The sequence below is a fragment of the Asterias amurensis genome, chromosome 19 (genome assembly GCF_032118995.1).
Source record: "Asterias amurensis chromosome 19, ASM3211899v1".
Taxonomy (NCBI): Eukaryota; Metazoa; Echinodermata; class Asteroidea; order Forcipulatida; family Asteriidae; genus Asterias; species Asterias amurensis.
This window is the reverse complement of record NC_092666.1, coordinates 12,763,252-12,785,869: the sequence shown is the minus strand read 5'-3', so window position 1 is coordinate 12,785,869 and position 22,618 is coordinate 12,763,252. Positions and strand designations below refer to the sequence as shown.

The window sequence follows — 22,618 nt, the reverse complement described above, 5'->3', positions numbered from 1 at the left end:
CCTTCAATAGCTTCTTATACACACTCTAATAGTTTCCAATGGATGTGCCCTTTGCAAACTTTAACTCAAAAATAAATACCATATCAGTCTATTTTATGACTTAATGAATTGACATAAAAAGTTGCATCCCCTTCCCAGGTTGTACATTTCATTTACTTCTGGTTATTAAGTCATGCAGCCAGGTTCAATGGGCATGATACATGCTTAACGTACTTACAGACTGTGAAGGGGTAACCCTGGGTCAGCCACTGGTGGTATGAAACCTGGTCTAAAATGACAAAGGTAGTGGGTTCAATCCCACCCAGGTAATATTCTTGGAGATTTTGTTGTCACAGAATTCCAGGCCTGGAATTACACGACAGCCACGACGGCCATGGCCGTCGATGCCCTTCCAACTGGCCGTGATGCCCTTAAAAAATTTCCGCTTTTCACGGCCATAATTGCCGTGCCCTTTTTTCCTTTTTTCTTCTTAAAAAAAAAAGGGCCGTCGTGCCTTTATTTTCATAAAAACCCCCCAAATATTTACGTGTTTAGTATTCGTCCAACGAAACTACGCTTGTGAAGTGTAAAAAAATACAATGCAATCAGGTCAAGAGTGATCATCATACAAACAACGAGTAGCGTAACTTGTTATTCCCATCGTGACATCGTTGCAAACACGTACACATGTACATGCGATTAGTCCGAACATCTGACGTCCCATTTTCACAGGGGACCCGTCTATTACATGAATCATTGAACGATAGCGGGCGCTGTTTTTTTTCGATCGCCCTCTGCTGGTGGCATTGTTACACCGCGTGATCTGAAAAACTTGTTTAGTTACTATCACTTGCAAAAACTTTTCAGGTCAACTATATAACTTCATAATAGAATAATGCCGCGAAAAGAGCGTTTGAAGCGTTCTGAAAGGGATGAGTATGAAAGCTCTGCTGCAAAATGCAAGAAACTTGACTTCTTTTTTGGGCAATTAAGGATTTTTTTTTTTTATTTTTAATTTATTTTTAGTAGGCCTAAAATAAAAGTTAATCAATTCAATGTAATGCCAATCAGGTCAAGTTTGCTTATGATAAATAAGGTATGATTTATCAATATCCTTCTTCATGTAAACTGGTCAAATTTTTTTTAAACTGATTTTAAAGCTGCTGCTTTATTAATTTCTTTTTGTTTGGGGGGGGGTAAGTATTTTTATATTTTTAAGAGCCTGTCCATGAGAGGACCATGCAGTCCGTGATAAGGTGGGGGTCAACGGATTTGGCTGAAATTTTGGTCGTAGGTGGGTCATAGGTAGCCTTGAGGCTGTGCACAATATTTGGCCAATCCGACCTCCCTAACAGAAAAAATAGCAAAAAATGTGTTTTTTAGTGAAAAAATTGCGTTTTTGATGATTTTTGACTACAAAAGTTTAAACGCTTGCTGCTGAAAGGTGGAATACAGTAGAGCAATGAATTTTGCAGGGTCTTTGGTTAGTATCCTGACCTAAACCACGAACTCAAAATTTTGGAAAACCAAGACTCTTAAGAGGCAACAGTAACTCTTCATTTAAGGGTACCCCCAAAATTGCGTCACATCTTTGAGTCGCTGTAGAGTCACTAGTGCAGGTCTGTGAGCAATGACATTCAGGTGAAAGAGAGGTCTTATTATGGTCCTTAGGTAGCATCAATAAAATATTTGCCAGCAGTTTTTTGTTTTTGTTTGAAATGGCAGGTGCCTGTTTTTGCCTTATAATGGCGGTTTAGCATTGCATTATTCAAAACTGGTACCTCTTGTGATTTGCGATTGCCTCGTTTTCAACGGTAGTCTCGATGCATTGGACATGAAGCAAACCTCTCATCACCCTACATGAAACAATTATGTTGGTCCCTGAATCTTTAATTAAGTATTTTTGGTAAACATGACCAATTTCCTCAGGATTCAGACACTGACCTTATATTTAAATGTTTTGTTTAGTTTGTCATACTCAAACCCTGATTTATATTTTAATTATAGCCCCCTCCTCAAAGCCTTTCACCCTTTCTGATTTGTATGATCACATGAGTAGCTATCAGTGCCACTTATTTGGTCCTTGTCAGGCATTTGCAGTACTGCAAAGCCAATATCCTCTTCAGAATAAGTTAATTAGAAAACATTAGATAACAAAATAAACACACCAGGACTTTATTATAGTTTAGAGAATAACACAATAAGTGTCAATGGTTTTATTTATTGACATCATGAGTGCAACAGTTCAATATGTTTTAGTTTTTACCTTCACACTACCTGTGTGTGGTATTCCCTGACTACATGTACATGTATACAGTCAAGATAGAGTGGTACAAGTATTACACCATAGATAACACTCAAACGACATCACAGTTGAAAGCAGTACTGGCCATTGAGTGATGGATTTTTTGGGGTGTGAAAATCAGCCCTGATGGTAACGAGACAATTGGAAAGCTTATTGGCTAGGTGTAGTTTGAGAACATCAAAATTTTTAGATTTAAAAAAAATAAAAAATGGAAGAGTAGTACTGACTGTTTAATCAAAAACGAACACTTGATAAGCGTCCGATGGCATCATGCATTTAAATGCCTCAAAGCTCACACTGGTTCTGTACAGCATCCACGAGAACCTGTCTTTCTACCAATTCTACAGCATTATTTTGCACATCAGTCCAGCTCTTTGATGGCAGTGTCCCAGATTTTTGTAGGAGAGCAAGACGTGAAAAATAGCTGGCTATCTGTTGGGTAGTCAACCAGTCATCTCTGTGAAAGTGACTTTTCAATCGCCGGGACACAGTTTCTGGGTTTTCCTTTTTTCCTGTACTGGCGCCAATCATGAACTGAGCAAGCAAAAAATCCTTCACTTGCTGTGAAAACCTCTTCCTTGCCTTGGAAATCTTGCGAGCCCAGCCAGGAAGGATTGCCTGGGACATAGAGGCCGAAGCTGCTCCAGAACTGACAGTCTCAACACCTGTACTGGAACAAGAAGGGCCAGCTTGCATCTCGCCAATCTTTTCAGCTCACTGACGTGCAAAGTAACAATGTAATGTTTGTCATGTTGTGGGCCAATATTGATAAAATCTGTCGTTTGGTACACCAGTTGTCTGCAGCTTGATAGCACACAACTAGAGAGCTGGTACTGCTGTCAACATCTTGATCACTTTGTGATAAGTCAGCAGCTTTTTCACCAACTGTGATCTTCATAAGCCCATCTTCTTGACCAGGTGCCAAACAATTAAGAACTAAACCAAAAGCTTCCTTTGCCTTTCTTCTATAATAACGGATGGTACTATCAGATGCTTTTTCTAATGGTCGACGAAGCTGTCCATCAACAGGAGACCTTCCACTCTGGATAAGGAAAGTGTTCAGGGATTGCAACTCCACATTCTTTGGTCGGGGGGTTGGAGCCCAAGAAGAGTCAAATGCACCTAGATCATGTGTAACATTGTCATCAGTTGATGAAGACTCGCACGTTTGCTGAAAATTTGAGAAATTGAATACATCCAGTGAGATACTGTATGCTGCATAAAGCAAGGATGAAACAAGTATGTGCTTATGAAGAAGCGTGTTTACAATTCTGTAGCGGACACTTTGTATTCATACTTTACTATTGAGAGGTACTTGCCCATTAGGCGCACCATGAATGCCAAATACATTGTGGAATTGAATACACGTCGTTGACAAGATGGCTCATGTGAGCTGAGCACAGGTATATAATAAATCATCAGTAATTATTGTATTTTGTATCGTCAAATCCGTTGTAGCCTTTGTCCTGTTTGCGGAATCCGAACAATAAAGTAATGGAGAACCCGTTATAACAACACTCACACACACAAACAGCATAAACATGGCGGAGTTCGATGTCACTGGAAGTCAAAAACGGCCCAATTTTGACCATTGTTTACAAACTGTTGATGTATATATGCGGTAACCCTTCTTCTCAGGTAAGAAACAAATTATGTGGTTTTGGAGTTAATTAACGGCGGATAAATTGGTGGCGACGTGCGGAAGATTATCCCACCTCACGACTAGTTGTTTTATTCGCACCACGACATGGTTTGCCTTTCCCTTCATGGAGTGGATGACAGCATTTCCTTGTTGATGTCCAACTCAACCCTAACTTGTACCGATGTGCCGGGCATATCGTCTTATCACTGTTGTAAGCATCAACGTCGAACCCACATCGCAGGAGGATCAACTTCCACTCGACATTCACATCATGTGCAGCAACTTTCCACTTCTGCAAATGGCTCCGTATGTTTTTTGTGCATTGACGAAGATGCACGGTATTGCTCTCTCGCGGATAAGAGGGATATACACCACACTCGATGTCTTTGCAATGCTCAAGATTATAAAAATCACACTGCAGCGATACAGCCGCCATATCCATGGCTGACATGTTGACATCGCTCGCGATTGGGGGGGGGGGGGGGGGGTTGCAATGCAATGTGGGGCGCCCTCTTGCGGTACTTCGCGCTAACTAGGTGGGCGGTTCTGGACGTTCCACTTCCATTATCACGGTCGTTGCTGCAAACAAAACTCTCCCATCCACCTTAATACACACAACTTGCAAAAACTTATGTATCATCTTTGTTGATGTATTTGTTTAATGTTATATAACATCCTATTCCAGACGTAAATTAAAGGCAAGCAATACTTTACTCAGGACTGTATGTAGGTTTGATACAGATACTTATGAACTTTTCCATCTTTGTTGACCCTTGGCAATCAAAATCAAGAAGAGCTGGCAATGTTTTTATTTTTTATTATTGTAGTTGGATATCTACACTATACTTCCACCAAGTTTGTTGACACTCAGCCCTGCACTAATTAAGTTATGGTTAACTGCGTAGATGGCTTATTTCCTTAGTAGAACTGTCAAGTGTTTTCCTAATGCCTAGATATCTAAAGTGAAAATTTTCACACATTTTTGTATTATTTCATCGTGAAGAGGACGATGAGCTCTTTCTTTTGATGTATATGTCGACAAAAATTGATACAGTTTAATGGAATTAACGGGGCTCTAACAGTACGCCAGAAACACTACAAATAAACTCCCCGGAAGTGTCAATTTTGCGCTGAAACTAGTTGGTGCCCGTACTCGGCCACTGTAAGATTTTTGAGCGAGCTGCTCCACCAGGTGTTATGGTCCCAGGTGGGGATCAAATAGCCAAGATTTGAGTTTAAATCGCTGACCCCCCACCTTGTCGACTTTTGAAGATTTTGCATGGTCTTCTCGTAAACGAACACTTAAATGATACAAATATTGTTTTAAAACTAAATGGTACAGTTTGCTCATGAATAAGATATGATTTATCAATATCCTTATTGAGATTTGATTATCAATATCCTTATTCATGTGAACTGTTTAATTGGGTTTACCACCCGTAGGGGTCCCCCTGGTCAAATTTTTTTTTTGGCCTTAATGCCTTTTTTATTTTCACAGTTTTGGCCTTGGTGCCCTTTCTACTGGCCTTGGTGCCCTAAAAAAATTGTAATTCCAGACCTGGAACTCCAGAAAGTGCTGATATGAACAGTGCTTAAAGACAGTGAACACTATTGGTTCTTGTCAAAGACCAGTCTTCTCACTTGGTGTATTTAAACGTATGCATAAAATAACAGACCTGTGAAAATTTGAGCTCAATTGGTCGTCGAAGTTGCCAGATATAAATGAAATAAAAAACACCCTAGTCACACGAAGTTGTGGGCTTTCAGATGCTTGATTTCGAGACCTCTCGAAATCAAATTCGTGGAAAATTACTTCTTTCTCGAAAATTACTCCACTTCAGAGGGAGCCGTTTCTCACAATGTTTTATACTGTTAACAGCTCTCCATTACTCGTTACCAAGTAAGGTTTTATGCTAATAAATATTTTGAGTAACTGCCAATAGTGTCCACTGCCTTTAATGTAATGTAATACCAATATAGTGTCCACTGCCAATGTAAGGTAAACAAAAGTAGTATAAACAGTAGTATTCATCCCCGGTGCAAATTTTAACCTCTATTAAAATCTGATCTTTTTCTTGCACAGGTCTGCACTTCTTGGTGAAGCCACGCCCCAACATGTACATCGTCACCAACGCGACGGCCCAGGTGGACTGTTCAGTGGCTGGTTCCCAGAACAATATAGACATTGAATGGAGGAAGAACGGGTTACCAGTGACTACAACATGCACGGAATCTCACTTTAACAAGTATGTCAATTAAAACAGGGCTAAAAGCACAAACAAAGCTTGCTTAGCAAAAATCAGAGTACCATACAGTTATCATTGCTTCAGCAGAATATTCTGTTTAAAAGACACTGGACACTATTGGTAATTGTCAAAGACCAGTCTCCTCACTTGGTGTATCTCAACATATGCATAAAATAACAAACCTGTGAAAATTTGAGCTCGCTGAGTCGTCGAAATTGCGAGATAATTATAAAGGAAAAACACCCTTTTCACACAAAGTTTGTGCTTTCAGATGCTTGATTTCGAGTCCTCAAATTCTAATTCTGAGGTCTCAAAATCAAATTTGCGGAAAATTACACTTTTCTCAAAAACTTCGTTACTTCAGAGGGAGCTGAGTCTCACAATGTTTTATACTACCAACAGCTCTCCATTACTCATTACCGAGTAAGGTTTTATGCTAATAATTATTTTGAGTAATTACCATTAGTGTCCACTGCCTTTAACAGCTTTATGATATTTGACATGAAGTTGATAGGAAAGTTTTTTATTGACCCAGTTCATTTCACCTGGTCCCAATTTCATACAGCCTGTAAGCACAAACAAATCTTGAGCAAAAAACAGGTTACTAGCCAGAATACCAATATAGTTACAATTTGTATAATCACAAAAAAACTTGCTATAAGCACTAATCAATCTTGCTTAGCAAAAACATGTTACCAGCCAGAATACCATGCAGTTACAATTGCTGCAACTGGTAGCCCCACTCATTTCTTGCTTGAAACAGAAATTTGCTTGACCCACCACCACTTGGAGGAGCTGATGCACATGTTTGTTCTAAGTCTGATTTCCAATTTTTTTTTTGACATCAGAAAAATCAGGAAAAATTAACCTGAACAGTCTATAAAAGCCTTCAAGTAGAGTAGCCTATGTATATTACTAAAGAACATTTTTCCTACTTATCTTCAAAGGACCAAATATATTGCCTGTTTTATTATTATTACTGCTCTTACCCAACTTTGGTGTACATGTACACTACACCAACCTGTTAAGTGCAGTTCTGGTGCACCGTTCTCTGCACCAAAAGAGTACTAAAAACAAACCTTACACCAATGGACACCAGTAATGCACCAATACAGCACACAATTGTCAGATTGTCCGTGTCAATTTGCAGTGTACACCAAAAGTGCACCAGATTAGACTGAATCAAGTTACAGCAATTTAAAGGAACACGTTGCTTTGGATCGGACGAGTTGGTCTTTGAAAAGCGTATGTAATCGTTTGTTATAGAATGCATATGATTAGAAAGATATTTTAAAAGTAAAATATAATTATCCACACAAGTATCACTCAAAATTGCACGGTTTTCATTTTACGTCGCGAACTAACATGGACGGCCATTTATGGGAGTCAAATTTTTGACCCCCATAAATGGCCAACCATGTTTGTCGATGAGGTAAAACGAAACCCATGCAATTTCGAGGCATATTTGTGTAGATCATTGTATTCTACTTTTACAACATCTTTCTAACCATACCAATTTTATAACAAACGGTTCATAGCGCTTTACAAAGACCAACTCGACCGATCTAAGGCAGCGTGTTCCTTTAAAGGAACACGTTGCCTTTGATCGGTCAAGTTGGTTTTCGAAAAGCATTTGTAATCGTTCGTTATAAAATGCATGTGGTTAGAAAGATGTTTAAAAAGTAGAATACAATGACCCACACACATTTGCCTCAATATTGGGTGGTTTTCCTTTTACTCTGCGAACTAACACGGTCGACCATTTATGGGAGGATACAAGGAAAATCAGGCAATTTCGAGTGATACTTGTGTGGATCATATGCATTCTACATGTTCTGTAACAAACGGTTACAAACGATTTTCAAAGACCAACACCGACGTATTTTGTCAATTTGCAGTGTGCACCAAAAGTGCACAAGATGTACAAAAGTACACCACGTAGTTAAAGGCAGTGGATACTACATGTATTGGTAATTGTCAAAGACTAACCTTCACAGTTGGTGTATCTCAACATATGCATAAAAAAAAAACCTGTGAAAACTTGAGCTTAATCGGTCATCGAAAAATAACCCTTGTCACACGAAGCTGTGTGCGTTTAGATGGTTGATTTCAAGACCTCAAGTTCTAAATCTGAGGTCTCAAATCAAATTCGTGGAAAATTACTTCTTTCTTGAAAACTACTCCACTTCAGAGAGAGCCGTTTCTCACAATTTTTTATACCATCAACCTCTCCCCATTACTCGTCACCAAGAAAGGTTTTATGCCAATAATTATTTTGAGTAATTACCAATAGTGTCCACTGCCTTTAAACCAAAATAACACAAAAAACAGAGTGTGGTGCAGTTTTGGTGCAAACTAATTTAAAAAAAATAACTGCACCAGAACAGCACTAGAAGTGCACTCAAATGACACCAAAGTTGGGTAAGGGTGAACACTCTTGGATACTTTTTCTCCCCCAACCTCTCTCCTCAGCTCGTTGTGCACCGGTACTTTTCGGGTTGGTAACTCATTGTTCATCAAGGAGATGTCATTGGAGGATGAAGGGCTGTACTCCTGTGTAGCATCAGAGAGAGGAACAAAGAAAACCATCACGGCCGACACTAGAATCAATGTATTAGGTAAGATTACACTAGGGGAATCCCCTAAAGTTTTTTAATGATTGTTAAAGGGAAGGTACACGTTTGGTAATTACTCAAAACTAATATTGACTCAAAAAACTGACTTGGTAACGAGCATTGGAGAGCTGTTGGTAGTATAAAACATTGTGGGAAACGACTCCCTCTGAAGTAGTTTTTGAGAAAAAAGGTAATTTCTCAGTAAAATAATAAAAGACTTTTAGCTAGGGGAAGTCTTTTATTCCTATCTAAAAGCACACAAATTCATCCAACAATGGTGTTTTTTTCTTTCATCATTTTCTCCCAACTTTGATGACCAATTTAGCTCAAATTTTAACAGGTTTGTTATTTGCTTATGTTGGGATACACCAAGTGAAAACACTGGTCCTTGACCAAACGTGTACCTTCCCTTTAAGTAGGATTTGAAACTTTGCGTTTGATGGACATTGGATATGGAAAAGGTTTGTGGTAACACCATGTATCACCACTATCTCTAAATGAGTTGGGGTGGTTCTTCTCCAGAAGACGATCAGAACATACTGATCAAACGGCGAGTTAATAACTTGTTAGGTAAAGCGCCGGCACGTTAATGCTGTTGGTTCAGATCCCGCTCTGGTCAAATTTTCTTTGTTCATCAACTTCATTTTATTTGAAAAAACCCACCCAGTTTCTTGACTTAGCAAATCGTGTACAAAATAACATGTGTCTGATAAACACCTTCTATTTTTAATTGAGTAATGAAGAATTTACTACCCTAAAGACAGATGAGATAAACCTCCATTACAAATGACCTAGTTAATTAAAGCACTACATCAAATCAAACAAAGGCAGCCAAACAGAAATTCAGTCTTTTTGCCAGCATTCTATTTTGCAAACAAAGTCTGTCGCTGTGACATTAATTGATAACAGTGGTTTCCATGCCGAGGGCTGCACTAGTCTTTCTTGAAATAGTTAGCACTGTTCGTTGGCAAGTCTGTGAATCAACTGATAAACACCCAAAAAAGGAAATAGTCTGCAAACACACCCACTCACAGTAAAACTGCCCTTAAATGCCTCTGCTTTACATGTACCTGTAGTCTGAGTGTTTTCCTTAATCTCTGTATAAAATCCCAAGCTTAAAAAAGGTCAACCTATGATTCACTATTTCTTAATGCCATACAAGGTCCCTCCACGCACTCGTACACGTAGGCTTCCGAAACCTAGGCTTCCTAAACCTTGGCTTCCTAAACCTGCTTTTGATCAAAACAAGATTGACCGGAGAACACTTCAAGCGTTGGTTATTTTTAGAAGGTAGAATATGCCCATGTAGAGCTGCCATCTCTCGAGATTCTGCAGAATTTTTTTGAAAATATACCAAACGATCCATTTTCTTATGAATAAATATGAAAAATTCCCTGATAATGCAAAGTTTGTCCCTATTATGTTGAATGAACTTCTAAATATCTCTCTGATTGTTGTTCAAAATCTCCCTGATTGGAGGTTGCATATTGCAAATGTTCGCAACTCTGGTTACAACTTCTGAAAGTTTCAAAATAAAAAATATTACTAAACAATAAAACAAATTATTTTCATGTTTGTATAATGTTTACAGATGATTATTCTGTACAAATAAGCCTTTTAACTAACTTAAAAACTGGCATTTTCCAGTGAGTCTCTGTACTTGGAGTCAAATAATGTATTAGGGAAACATCTAACACTCTGATGACTGTTTGATTTAGGGTAAAGTTCAAAATGTTTGTTCAATGTCTGGTAAAAAGAGAGATTTAAAGGCAGTGGACACTTTTGGTAATTACTCAAAATATTTATTGGCATAAAACCTTACTTGGTAACAAGTAATTGGGACTCGGGAGAGGTTGATGGTGTAACACATTGTGAGAAATGGCTCCCTCTGAAGTGACATAGTTTTCCAGAAAGAAGTAAATATCCCTGAATTTGATTTCGAGACCTCAAATTTAGAATTTGAGGTCTCGAAATCAAGCATCTGAAAGCACACAACTTTGTCTGACAGAAGGGTGGCTTTTCTTTCATTAATATCTTGCAATTTTGACGACCGATTGAGCTCAAATTTTCACAGGTTTGTTATTTTATCCATATGTTGAGATACACCAAGTTTGAAGACTGGTCTTTGACAATTACCAATGAGTGTACACTGTCTTTAAAGGAGTGGTACAGCTTTAGTCTGGGAGTTTGTATCACCCCCTGTCCCAATGTAGGGATGATTTGTAGGCTCTGACGTAAGCCTCTTTCGCTCCCCCATCCAACATACCAAGAGTAATAATAAGGGAATAAAAAGGTAGCGATGAATTCTTAAACGGCCGTTTAAAACCGGCAGGGTTGTTGCCATGTGATAAAGTCCCGAGCCGATGGCGAGGGCCTTTATTGCACGGCAACGACCCTGCAAGGTTTTCAACGGCAGTTTAAAAGGCGTAATAAAAAAAGAAACTCTGTCACACTTATCCGTTTTTCGACGTGCTTGAGCTCCAGGTATGTCTGTGTGTGGCATTGTTATGACTGAGCCAATCGGATATGCTTCCCGCGCATAGTCTTGGTGCAAGACATTTCTCGTTTTCCTTTCACACACAGCGCGGCCAACTTGCCAACAGCACCCGCATCCCCGAAAAACGTCTTGCACCAAGCCTTGCGCGAGTATCCGAAAACAACCGGTTATAAACAGAGCTCCAGCTGGTTATTATCAACCGTTTAAACACCCCCATGTGACAGGTTCTCCACCAATAGGAATAGCGAAACTGTCTGAGGTATTGAATGTCTGATTTAATTTATATTGCAGTTCCTGTCAAGATTGAGCCACCCCTACCAACTAAAATGAAAGGTGACTTCCACAGAGGACTAACAGTACGGTGCAATGCAACGGGGGTACCTACACCTAAGATTGAATGGCTACGACATGGGGTACATGTTATTAATAACACATACAGAACGGTGAGTCAGACCAAGTCATCACATATTTTATCAATTTTTTGTGTTCTCTACAGGTTCAATAAAGTTACACACACAAAAATTTACTTGATACCTCAGTTGGTAGAGTGCCGGCACGTTACTCCGAAAGTCGTCGGTATGAATCCCACTCTAGTCAATTCTTTGTTCAACTCCAAAATCATTTTAAAAATTACCCGGTCAGTTTCCCTTGTGGTTTATGTTGATAAAAAAGATACAAAAATCATGAGGAGAATGCCAGACTGAGGAGAAAAATGTAAATTTTTCTATAACTTACAGTTTTTTTAAACGAACTATTTTTACTTGTATTCGGCCTGCTTGGCTGCCAGTGCAGTTAATAAATAAACCATAATAATAAAACATTTAAAAAAGTTCACAGTCTGCCGTTAAAAGTTTTTACTTAAGGTTTTGCTGGTGGTTTCGCAGTCATTGACGGGAACTGTCAAAAAATGTTTTGTTAATTTTTAGAAATTAATATGAGGAATTCAAGACAACCTTTTGCACTGTGATGCATCTATTTATGTTTTCAGTCTTACCAATCTTCTGCCGACCTTTTCAAAGTACCTGTTAAGAGCCTGTCCATGAGAGGACCATGCAGTCCGTGATAAGGTGGGGGTCAACGGATTTGGCTGAAATTTTGGTCGTAGGTGGGTCATAGGTAGCCTTGAGGCTGTGCACAATATTTGGCCAATCCGACCTCCCTAACAGAAAAAATAGCAAAAAATGTGTTTTTTAGTGAAAAAATTGCGTTTTTGATGATTTTTGACTACAAAAGTTTAAACGCTTGCTGCTGAAAGGTGGAATACAGTAGAGCAATGAATTTTGCAGGGTCTTTGGTTAGTATCCTGACCTAAACCACGAACTCAAAATTTTGGAAAACCAAGACTCTTAAGAGGCAACAGTAACTCTTCATTTAAGGGTACCCCCAAAATTGCGTCACATCTTTGAGTCGCTGTAGAGTCACTAGTGCAGGTCTGTGAGCAATGACATTCAGGTGAAAGAGAGGTCTTATTATGGTCCTTAGGTAGCATCAATAAAATATTTGCCAGCAGTTTTTTGTTTGAAATGGCAGGTGCCTGTTTTTGCCTTATAATGGCGGTTTAGCATTGCATTATTCAAAACTGGTACCTCTTGTGATTTGCGATTGCCTCGTTTTCAACGGTAGTCTCGATGCATTGGACATGAAGCAAACCTCTCATCACCCTACATGAAACAATTATGTTGGTCCCTGAATCTTTAATTAAGTATTTTTGGTAAACATGACCAATTTCCTCAGGATTCAGACACTGACCTTATATTTAAATGTTTTGTTTAGTTTGTCATACTCAAACCCTGATTTATATTTTAATTATAGCCCCCTCCTCAAAGCCTTTCACCCTTTCTGATTTGTATGATCACATGAGTAGCTATCAGTGCCACTTATTTGGTCCTTGTCAGGCATTTGCAGTACTGCAAAGCCAATATCCTCTTCAGAATAAGTTAATTAGAAAACATTAGATAACAAAATAAACACACCAGGACTTTATTATAGTTTAGAGAATAACACAATAAGTGTCAATGGTTTTATTTATTGACATCATGAGTGCAACAGTTCAATATGTTTTAGTTTTTACCTTCACACTACCTGTGTGTGGTATTCCCTGACTACATGTACATGTATACAGTCAAGATAGAGTGGTACAAGTATTACACCACAGATAACACTCAAACGACATCACAGTTGAAAGCAGTACTGGCCATTGAGTGATGGATTTTTTGGGGTGTGAAAATCAGCCCTGATGGTAACGAGACAATTGGAAAGCTTATTGGCTAGGTGTAGTTTGAGAACATCAAAATTTTTAGATTTAAAAAAAATAAAAAATGGAAGAGTAGTACTGACTGTTTAATCAAAAACGAACACTTGATAAGCGTCCGATGGCATCATGCATTTAAATGCCTCAAAGCTCACACTGGTTCTGTACAGCATCCACGAGAACCTGTCTTTCTACCAATTCTACAGCATTATTTTGCACATCAGTCCAGCTCTTTGATGGCAGTGTCCCAGATTTTTGTAGGAGAGCAAGACGTGAAAAATAGCTGGCTATCTGTTGGGTAGTCAACCAGTCATCTCTGTGAAAGTGACTTTTCAATCGCCGGGACACAGTTTCTGGGTTTTCCTTTTTTCCTGTACTGGCGCCAATCATGAACTGAGCAAGCAAAAAATCCTTCACTTGCTGTGAAAACCTCTTCCTTGCCTTGGAAATCTTGCGAGCCCAGCCAGGAAGGATTGCCTGGGACATAGAGGCCGAAGCTGCTCCAGAACTGACAGTCTCAACACCTGTACTGGAACAAGAAGGGCCAGCTTGCATCTCGCCAATCTTTTCAGCTCACTGACGTGCAAAGTAACAATGTAATGTTTGTCATGTTGTGGGCCAATATTGATAAAATCTGTCGTTTGGTACACCAGTTGTCTGCAGCTTGATAACACACAACTAGAGAGCTGGTACTGCTGTCAACATCTTGATCACTTTGTGATAAGTCAGCAGCTTTTTCACCAACTGTGATCTTCATAAGCCCATCTTCTTGACCAGGTGCCAAACAATTAAGAACTAAACCAAAAGCTTCCTTTGCCTTTCTTCTATAATAACGGATGGTACTATCAGATGCTTTTTCTAATGGTCGACGAAGCTGTCCATCAACAGGAGACCTTCCACTCTGGATAAGGAAAGTGTTCAGGGATTGCAACTCCACATTCTTTGGTCGGGGGGTTGGAGCCCAAGAAGAGTCAAATGCACCTAGATCATGTGTAACATTGTCATCAGTTGATGAAGACTCGCACGTTTGCTGAAAATTTGAGAAATTGAATAAATCCAGTGAGATACTGTATGCTGCATAAAGCAAGGATGAAACAAGTATGTGCTTATGAAGAAGCGTGTTTACAATTCTGTAGCGGACACTTTGTATTCATACTTTACTATTGAGAGGTACTTGCCCATTAGGCGCACCATGAATGCCAAATACATTGTGGGATTGAATACACGTCGTTGACAAGATGGCTCATGTGAGCTGAGCACAGGTATATAATAAATCATCAGTAATTATTGTATTTTGTATCGTCAAATCCGTTGTAGCCTTTGTCCTGTTTGCGGAATCCGAACAATAAAGTAATGGAGAACCCGTTATAACAACACTCACACACACAAACAGCATAAACATGGCGGAGTTCGATGTCACTGGAAGTCAAAAACGGCCCAATTTTGACCATTGTTTACAAACTGTTGATGTATATATGCGGTAGCCCTTCTTCTGAGGTAAGAAACAAATTATGTGGTTTTGGAGTTAATTAACGGCGGATAAATTGGTGGCGACGTGCGGAAGATTATCCCACCTCACGACTAGTTGTTTTATTCGCACCACGACATGGTTTGCCTTTCCCTTCATGGAGTGGATGACAGCATTTCCTTGTTGATGTCCAACTCAACCCTAACTTGTACCGATGTGCCGGGCATATCGTCTTATCACTGTTGTAAGCATCAACGTCGAACCCACATCGCAGGAGGATCAACTTCCACTCGACATTCACATCATGTGCAGCAACTTTCCACTTCTGCAAATGGCTCCGTATGTTTTTTGTGCATTGACGAAGATGCACGGTATTGCTCTCTCGCGGATAAGAGGGATATACACCACACTCGATGTCTTTGCAATGCTCAAGATTATAAAAATCACACTGCAGCGATACATCCGCCATATCCATGGCTGACATGTTGACATCGCTCGCGATTGGGTGGGGGGGGGGGGGGGTTGCAATGCAATGTGGGGCACCCTCTTGCGGTACTTCGCGCTAACTAGGTGGGCGGTTCTGGACGTTCCACTTCCATTATCACGGTCGTTGCTGCAAACAAAACTCTCCCATCCACCTTAATACACACAACTTGCAAAAACTTATGTATCATCTTTGTTGATGTATTTGTTTAATGTTATATAACATCCTATTCCAGACGTAAATTAAAGGCAAGCAATACTTTACTCAGGACTGTATGTAGGTTTGATACAGATACTTATGAACTTTTCCATCTTTGTTGACCCTTGGCAATCAAAATCAAGAAGAGCTGGCAATGTTTTTATTTTTTATTATTGTAGTTGGATATCTACACTATACTTCCACCAAGTTTGTTGACACTCAGCCCTGCACTAATTAAGTTATGGTTAACTGCGTAGATGGCTTATTTCCTTAGTAGAACTGTCAAGTGTTTTCCTAATGCCTAGATATCTAAAGTGAAAATTTTCACACATTTTTGTATTATTTCATCGTGAAGAGGACGATGAGCTCTTTCTTTTGATGTATATGTCGACAAAAATTGATACAGTTTAATGGAATTAACGGGGCTCTAACAGTACGCCAGAAACACTACAAATAAACTCCCCGGAAGTGTCAATTTTGCGCTGAAACTAGTTGGTGCCCGTACTCGGCCACTGTAAGATTTTTGAGCGAGCTGCTCCACCAGGTGTTATGGTCCCAGGTGGGGATCAAATAGCCAAGATTTGAGTTTAAATCGCTGACCCCCCACCTTGTCGACTTTTGAAGATTTTGCATGGTCTTCTCGTAAACGAACACTTAATTTGTTTTCATTTTAGGTGATTGATGGAATGATGCAGTTCCGAGCCCTCCACGTGGCTGATGCAGGTCACTATACGTGCGTTGCGTCTAATAAAGCAGGAGAAGTAGCACAGAATATGCAAATTGTTGTCAACAGTGAGTAGAAGACAGTATTGTATATTGCCAATAATAACAATAATTAAGAAAAAAGGAAAAAGTTACAAAAACTTACAAAATGTTTACCAACCATATTAATAATTTGGTATGCCGGTAAACGTTGATAAATCCGCCAAAAATACTTAGTGGCAATTGCTAGGCTTGTGGGTTCCAATCTCACCTGAGTCATATAGATAGTTCCCGCATGACGTAAATCGGCCATTTTTACGGGCATTTTGGAACAAATAGCCATGTGTTTTGCGCGAGAACGGTGTGCAGCACGCGCAGAATTCACAAAACTCGTTGCCTGATTGGTTAGTAAACAGCATGACGCGCCTGCAAGCTTAAATGCAACTTGCCCGTAAAGATGGCGTCTATTGCATCTTATCTATATGCCTATGATTTTGTTAAAAAAACTTGGGGAAAGTATTGAGTGTACAGGGTAAAACCAAAGTTAATATTCTTTATCCCTGGTGCACATTTAAAATCTTTTAGTGGCCTATTACTTACGTTTCGACCCAATAGACCGTTTTGAAAATGACGTCATCATTCAAATATCTGCCCTACAGCATGGCGTCTGTGCCCTACAGCATGGGTGTGTGCTGGATTTGCCGTAGAAATTAAACCAAGAACTCTGCGTGCTGCTTGCTTCATTGATGAACGCGTTTAGACACGCATACGATTTGCCCTACAAGATGGCGACTTTCATAGCAACAGACGGATTATTCAATACGGTCTATCGGTATAGCAGACTCTTTCTTAAAGAAAGCCTTTAAGAAAGACTCTGCGAGGGGCAGAACATCAGGCCACTAACTCTTTTTTTTTTGCATTAATAATAATAAGTGGCTTCCTATATAGCGCCCAAATACGTCACTCGCAATGATACTCATGGTGCTCCAACATTCAGTGTTTTCCCTGTATTAGTGTCAGCTACACTCAACCTATTCACAAAACTTATCTTATCTCACAGGTTTTCACTGACAATAGTTGTGTCAGTCTTCTTTCTTTCGTTTTGTTTGGGTTTTATGGTTTTTGCCCCTTGAACCCCAAGCAGGGTGGATGTGCGCATTACAAAGTCTTTATTATTATTATTACCACATAACCTTCAAATGATCTTTGTGGAAGTTCAAGCTCTGTTTTCTGTTATTGTTTTTCCCAGCCATCCTGACAACCCCGGCTGCGTTAAATATCACCGTCAATCCCAAAAGTCGCATTGCTCAGGTGAAGTGGAGCATCATCGCCAATGGAGGCTATCGTGTTACCAGTTTCAATTTGGAGTATCGGAAGATTAAACCAGACGTCACTGTTTGGACTGTCTATGAAAATGTCCCGGCAAATCAGGTATTTAAAGAAAAAAAATAATAAATAAATCGCCGCCAGTAGAAAGTGTTTAAGCAGGCAATAGGAGAATCTGAAATACATAGTGTCTCAGTTATTAGTTGCGATAATCGTAACCCTACATTTTCCCGACAGTTACAGACCAAAAAGTTCTGATACAGTAAGTGTAATAGTCCACGAAATAATCCTTATGCAACTTTAACCATTTTTGTCGGACTTGTTACAAGATTTGCGAATTATTTACCTCTTTCAAACATCATGTAAAACATTCTAAGAATACTATTTTATCTCTAATGTGTCATGAATTCATTTAGAAAATTAAAAAAATCTTTGAGAAAATAATACTTGGTAAAAAAAACTAGTAGTTAATTAAGAATTTGAGATTGAGCAAATATTGAATCTTGGGAAAGTTACGAATTAGAAATTGAGAACTTTGCAAGAAAAATAAGCAATAAAGGTATTTGCAAAATGAAAATGACTTTTAAAAGATACATTTTATACAAATAATTGTTTCTTAGAAAAGGAGCAATTCTTTTTATCAAACAACTACTTTCAAGACTGTGTGACTGTACGCGAAATTATAAACTCTCACCCAGTTACTGCCTGCATACACAAGCTCTCCATAGATACAGACAGGTAATTTTTATTTGAACTTTTAAAGCCATTGGACCCTTTCGGTTCAGAAAAAAAAAAAAAGTTCACAGATTTACAAATAACTTACAGGGTTTACAGAAGGCAATGGTGAAAGACTTCTCTTGAAATATTATTCCATGAAATGCTTTACTTTTTGAGAAAACAGCAAAACAATATAAATTCTCGTTAACGAGAATTACAGATTTATTTGAAACACATGTCATGACACGGCGAAACGCGCGGAAACAAGGGTGGGTTTTTCCATTGTTTTCTCCCGACTCCGATGACCGATTGAGCCTAAATTTTCACAGGTTTGTTATTTGATATATAAGTTGTGGTACACAAAGTGTGGGCCTTGGACAACACTGTTTACCAAAAGGGTCCAATGGCTTTAATGAAATTTTGTTTTATAGTAGTTTATTATTGTAGATTGTTCAGGTAATTTTTTGATGGTAAATTGTTGATTTTCAGAGGACAATGGGAATCAAAGAACTTGATTCTGAAGCTTTGTATGAGGTCAAAGTATGGGCCAACAACCAGCTTGGTAAAGGAGAGGTTTCTACAATAGAGTTCAAGACTACAGTCGCTGGTGAGATCACTACTTGTTCTTTTCTCTTTATGAAAATTAGGCGTGATATTCTTCCAACTCAAGTCTGATTTACAATTTTGTTTTGCCCCACATCTTAAACTGAGACTTCCTTCCTTGTCTTCTCTCCATGGGGTTCTTAGCTTAGGCTTTAAATTTTTAAAATGTTTTTGGGGGTTTTTGTTCTCGTCCTCTTAGCAACAAAAAAGACATGTTTTCTAATTGTTTAAGCCGGTTGTATACACAATAACAAAAGAAAACAAGGCTACACACAACAAATAGTATAATTTTAAACTCTTGATAACTTATTTTTATGCCTTTTTTAATAGATTTTAATAATTAAATTTCTTCCATTGAAATAAAAAGTAAAATACCTAGGGTCGACCGAATTCCCAGGGTAGGTCGGGTTACGCCAACATAATTTTTAGTTTTTTTTTATGCCTATGGTACAGTCATTAAGTTTGTAAAGAAGGTAACAACTTCTCTTGTTACAGGCTAGTCGAGCTTTATTCAAGATGATAAGAGAATGGTGACTTTCATGTGAGCAGCCATGCTATAAGGTGATAGGGAAGTAAATATAAGACTCTTTTTTTTCTTTTTCGTCAGAGGCTGGAGGAATCTTGGAGCTGTCCATGTCCCAGTTGATCATCATTGCCGTCATCATCGTAGCTGCTTTTGGAATGCTACTGGCAATTATCTGCGTCATTATAGCTAGACGACGCAGCTCTAATCCATCGCTGATCAGAGGTAAGCAAGACTGAAAACGATGGGGAGTTGGTTGATTAAAGATTTTCTTTTAATAGATTTTTAACTTTGTAATCTCAATGGTATAGTGATGAGACATCAGAGCCCAACGGCTCTCTACCTACTGTGAGCAAAGAATCAGTGCTTACAGAAGCTCGGAATTCTGCACTTATGTCTAGCGTATTTCACGGTTTTAAATCCTACTATGTGTATAACTAGAAAAGTTGCGAGTACACCCATGTGTAAATCTACTGTCGTATGGTGTTGCAATAATAGTTGTTCGTGATTAGCGTGTAGATGGCCGGTCTTACATGTACGTGCCGTAAACTTGCATCAAATGCCGTCAACTGAACCACAACACCACAGATGGCTATGGATTAGTCTTGACCCAAGGCGTCAGTGATCAATTTAAACGAAGCGATGTACATAATACACTATGTGGTACCGATGATTGACATCTTGGGCCAAGACTATTCCATATTAAGGAAAGCCCCCTCTGTTGTCAATGTTGTACGCACTCTGTGAAAAAGCAAGATGGCAGCTGATGGTTTTGCTGCTTCGAGTACACCCATGTGTAAATCTGTTTTGGGAAGAGTTTTGTCTCTGAAAAGAGCCGTTGTGGTCTCAACGTTTGGAACTGTGTGGTTGTCTTCGAGAGATTGAAGCAGAGTATACTGCTCAGAACATCAAGACCACACTGGCTCTTTTAAGAGCCAACACTTCTTTCAAAAGAGATTTACATATGATTGTGTCCACTAGCATCAGTGTTGCTAACATAAAAAGTACATTTTTCACTGAACTTCAGAAAGTACCAAGTACACTGTATACACATTTGGGTAAGGGTAAAAAGAAATTACATTATTCTCTATCCCTGATGCAAAACTAACATTTATTAAAGGGAAGGTACACGTTTGGTAATTACTCAAAACAAATATTAACTAAAAGACTGACTTGGTGTGCGGGCATTGGAGAGCTGGGTTGACAGTATAAAACATTGTAAGAAACCGTTCCTTTTTGAAGTAGAATAGATTTTGAGAAAGAGGTAATTTCTCAGAAAAAACTATAAAAGACTTCTAGCCAGATCTCTTTCATTCCTATCTGAAAGCACAAAAATTCATCCAACAAAAGTGCTTTTCTCTCATCATTTTCTCGCAACCTCGATGACCAATTTAGTTCAAATTTCACAGGCTTTTTTTTTATGTCTATGTTGGGATACACCAAGTGAGAAGACTGGTCGTTGACAATAACCAAAGGTGTACCTTCCCTCTAAATAAAAAGTACAATACCTTATGGCTGATGCTGTCTTTCACCGTGTTTTGCTCTGATCAAACAGGCGGAGAGGATAACCAAGCCCTGGTCCACAACCAGCAGGATAGCTCATCCCACAGCAACCCCGCCTACATGCAGGGCGGGACCACCGACAGGCCCCAGAAGGACATGGAGCTCAAGGAGGTCAAACAGAATGAGAGCAATGGGGGCGGGAACTCGGCAGGGAGTGGCTCGTCGGCCGCCACAGAGCAGAACGGCAAGGCCAAGAAAGCGACCACGACAACGTAGAGTGAACGTAAGCTGCTCGGCTCACCCATCAAAGAATCTTGTGCCGTTATCCACACCCGGTTTGGACCCCAATAGGTAATTTAAACACTAAGCAATGAACAGGCAATCAGTTCCAGGCAACCTCCATGAAGAGAATCTCTTCACCTTTGAATGTTCCCATATTATTCTTGCCTTATACATTTCGTAGCTCAGTTGGTGGAGGATCTTCCCAGAGTACCAGGGGTCTTTGGTTCAATTCCAAATGAGGACCATTTGATTTTTTCTCTCATCCCATGTATGGGTATTTACTCCTATGGTGGTTAGTCACCTTACCATACCAAATAAATATTATGTGAATATTTATTATTCTTGGGAGTCAAAAGACAATGTTCAACAACAAAAATTAATGTCTGCTACTGTATCGAAGTGGTCCTGTAGCATGCACTGTAACTGGTTGCTTCCAAGTTGCCTCGTGTGATTTTTAGTTTGTATAGTGCAGTTATTATATGGAGGCATTTAACCTCGGCATGACGTGAAGCTAAATCATGATGACTGTGAGAGTAAACACTTATGTTGGTCTTCTGTAGTTGGTTTGAAACTTTTTAACATTGGCCCTTGTAGGTCTCACTGCCAACGATATCTGCCAATTACCCGAACCCTAAAAACCCTTATTTTTTGGCCCAAACAGGATAAAAACGCTGGACTTACACCTTGTGGATTTTTTCAAATTTGATAAAAATGCTGGACCGTTTTTCAATTTTTGGTTCAAATTTATAAAAATGATGCACTAACCCCTTGCAGATTTGTGCAATTTTTGGTCCAAATTGGATAAAATTATGGACTTAACCCTTATGAGTGTTTCAACTTTAGGCCCAAACTTGATAAAAATTCTGCACTTACCCCCTTGTTCAGTTTTCAGTTTTTGACCCAAATTCAATAAAAATGCTGGACTTACCCCTTGTGAATTTTCTTGTTTTTGGCCCTAATTTGATAAAAATGCTGGACTAACCGTGGATTTTCTTGTTTTTGGCCCTAATTTGATAAAAATGCTGGACTTTCCCCCTGTGGATTTTCTTTTCGGCCCTAATTCGATAAAAATGCTGGACTTACCCCTTGTTGATTTTTCAGTTCTTGACCACAATTTCGATAAAAATGCTGGACTTACCCATTGTGAGTTTTTCAGTTTTGTACCACAATTCAATAAAAATGCTTCTGAGTTTTTCAATTTTTTGTGCCAAAATTTGGATAAAAATACACGAATTACTTATCCTTTGTGAGTTTTTCAGTTTTGTGCCCAAATTCGA

General features: G+C 39.1%; 2 protein-coding genes across 2 annotated transcripts in view; one reads left to right on the top strand and one right to left on the bottom strand.

Moving 5' to 3' along the window:
* Window positions 1–21,340, top strand: part of LOC139951346 (hemicentin-2-like) — a 37,332-nt gene extending 15,992 nt beyond the window's left edge. Inside the window, exons 10-17 of the mRNA XM_071950196.1 lie at window positions 6,010–6,172; window positions 8,645–8,790; window positions 11,576–11,727; window positions 16,360–16,477; window positions 17,637–17,818; window positions 18,920–19,037; window positions 19,641–19,781; window positions 21,112–21,340. Of these exons, the coding sequence (XP_071806297.1) occupies window positions 6,010–6,172; window positions 8,645–8,790; window positions 11,576–11,727; window positions 16,360–16,477; window positions 17,637–17,818; window positions 18,920–19,037; window positions 19,641–19,781; window positions 21,112–21,335 (1,244 nt within the window). The 3' untranslated portion in view covers window positions 21,336–21,340. The remainder of the gene's footprint in view (window positions 1–6,009; window positions 6,173–8,644; window positions 8,791–11,575; window positions 11,728–16,359; window positions 16,478–17,636; window positions 17,819–18,919; window positions 19,038–19,640; window positions 19,782–21,111) is intronic.
* On the bottom strand, window positions 13,500–15,478 carry LOC139951803 (uncharacterized). Its single transcript, XM_071950871.1, has 2 exons — window positions 15,102–15,478; window positions 13,500–14,677 (listed from the first exon to the last, which is right to left on the bottom strand). Exons 1-2 carry the CDS (start codon window positions 15,476–15,478, stop codon window positions 14,104–14,106), a joined length of 951 nt encoding a protein of 316 aa, XP_071806972.1. The 3' UTR covers window positions 13,500–14,103.
* Window positions 21,341–22,618: the final 1,278 nt, after the last annotated feature.

Excerpts from the sequence above, each read along its gene's own strand:
- LOC139951803 (XM_071950871.1), bottom strand. The coding sequence starts at position 15,478 with ATGGATATGGCGGATGTATCGCTGCAGTGTGATTTTTATAATCTTGAG. Across the intron at positions 14,678-15,101 it reads ACTAGTCGTGAGGTGGGATA|TGTCCGCTACAGAATTGTAA; the intron begins ATCTTCCGCACG and ends ATGAATACAAAG.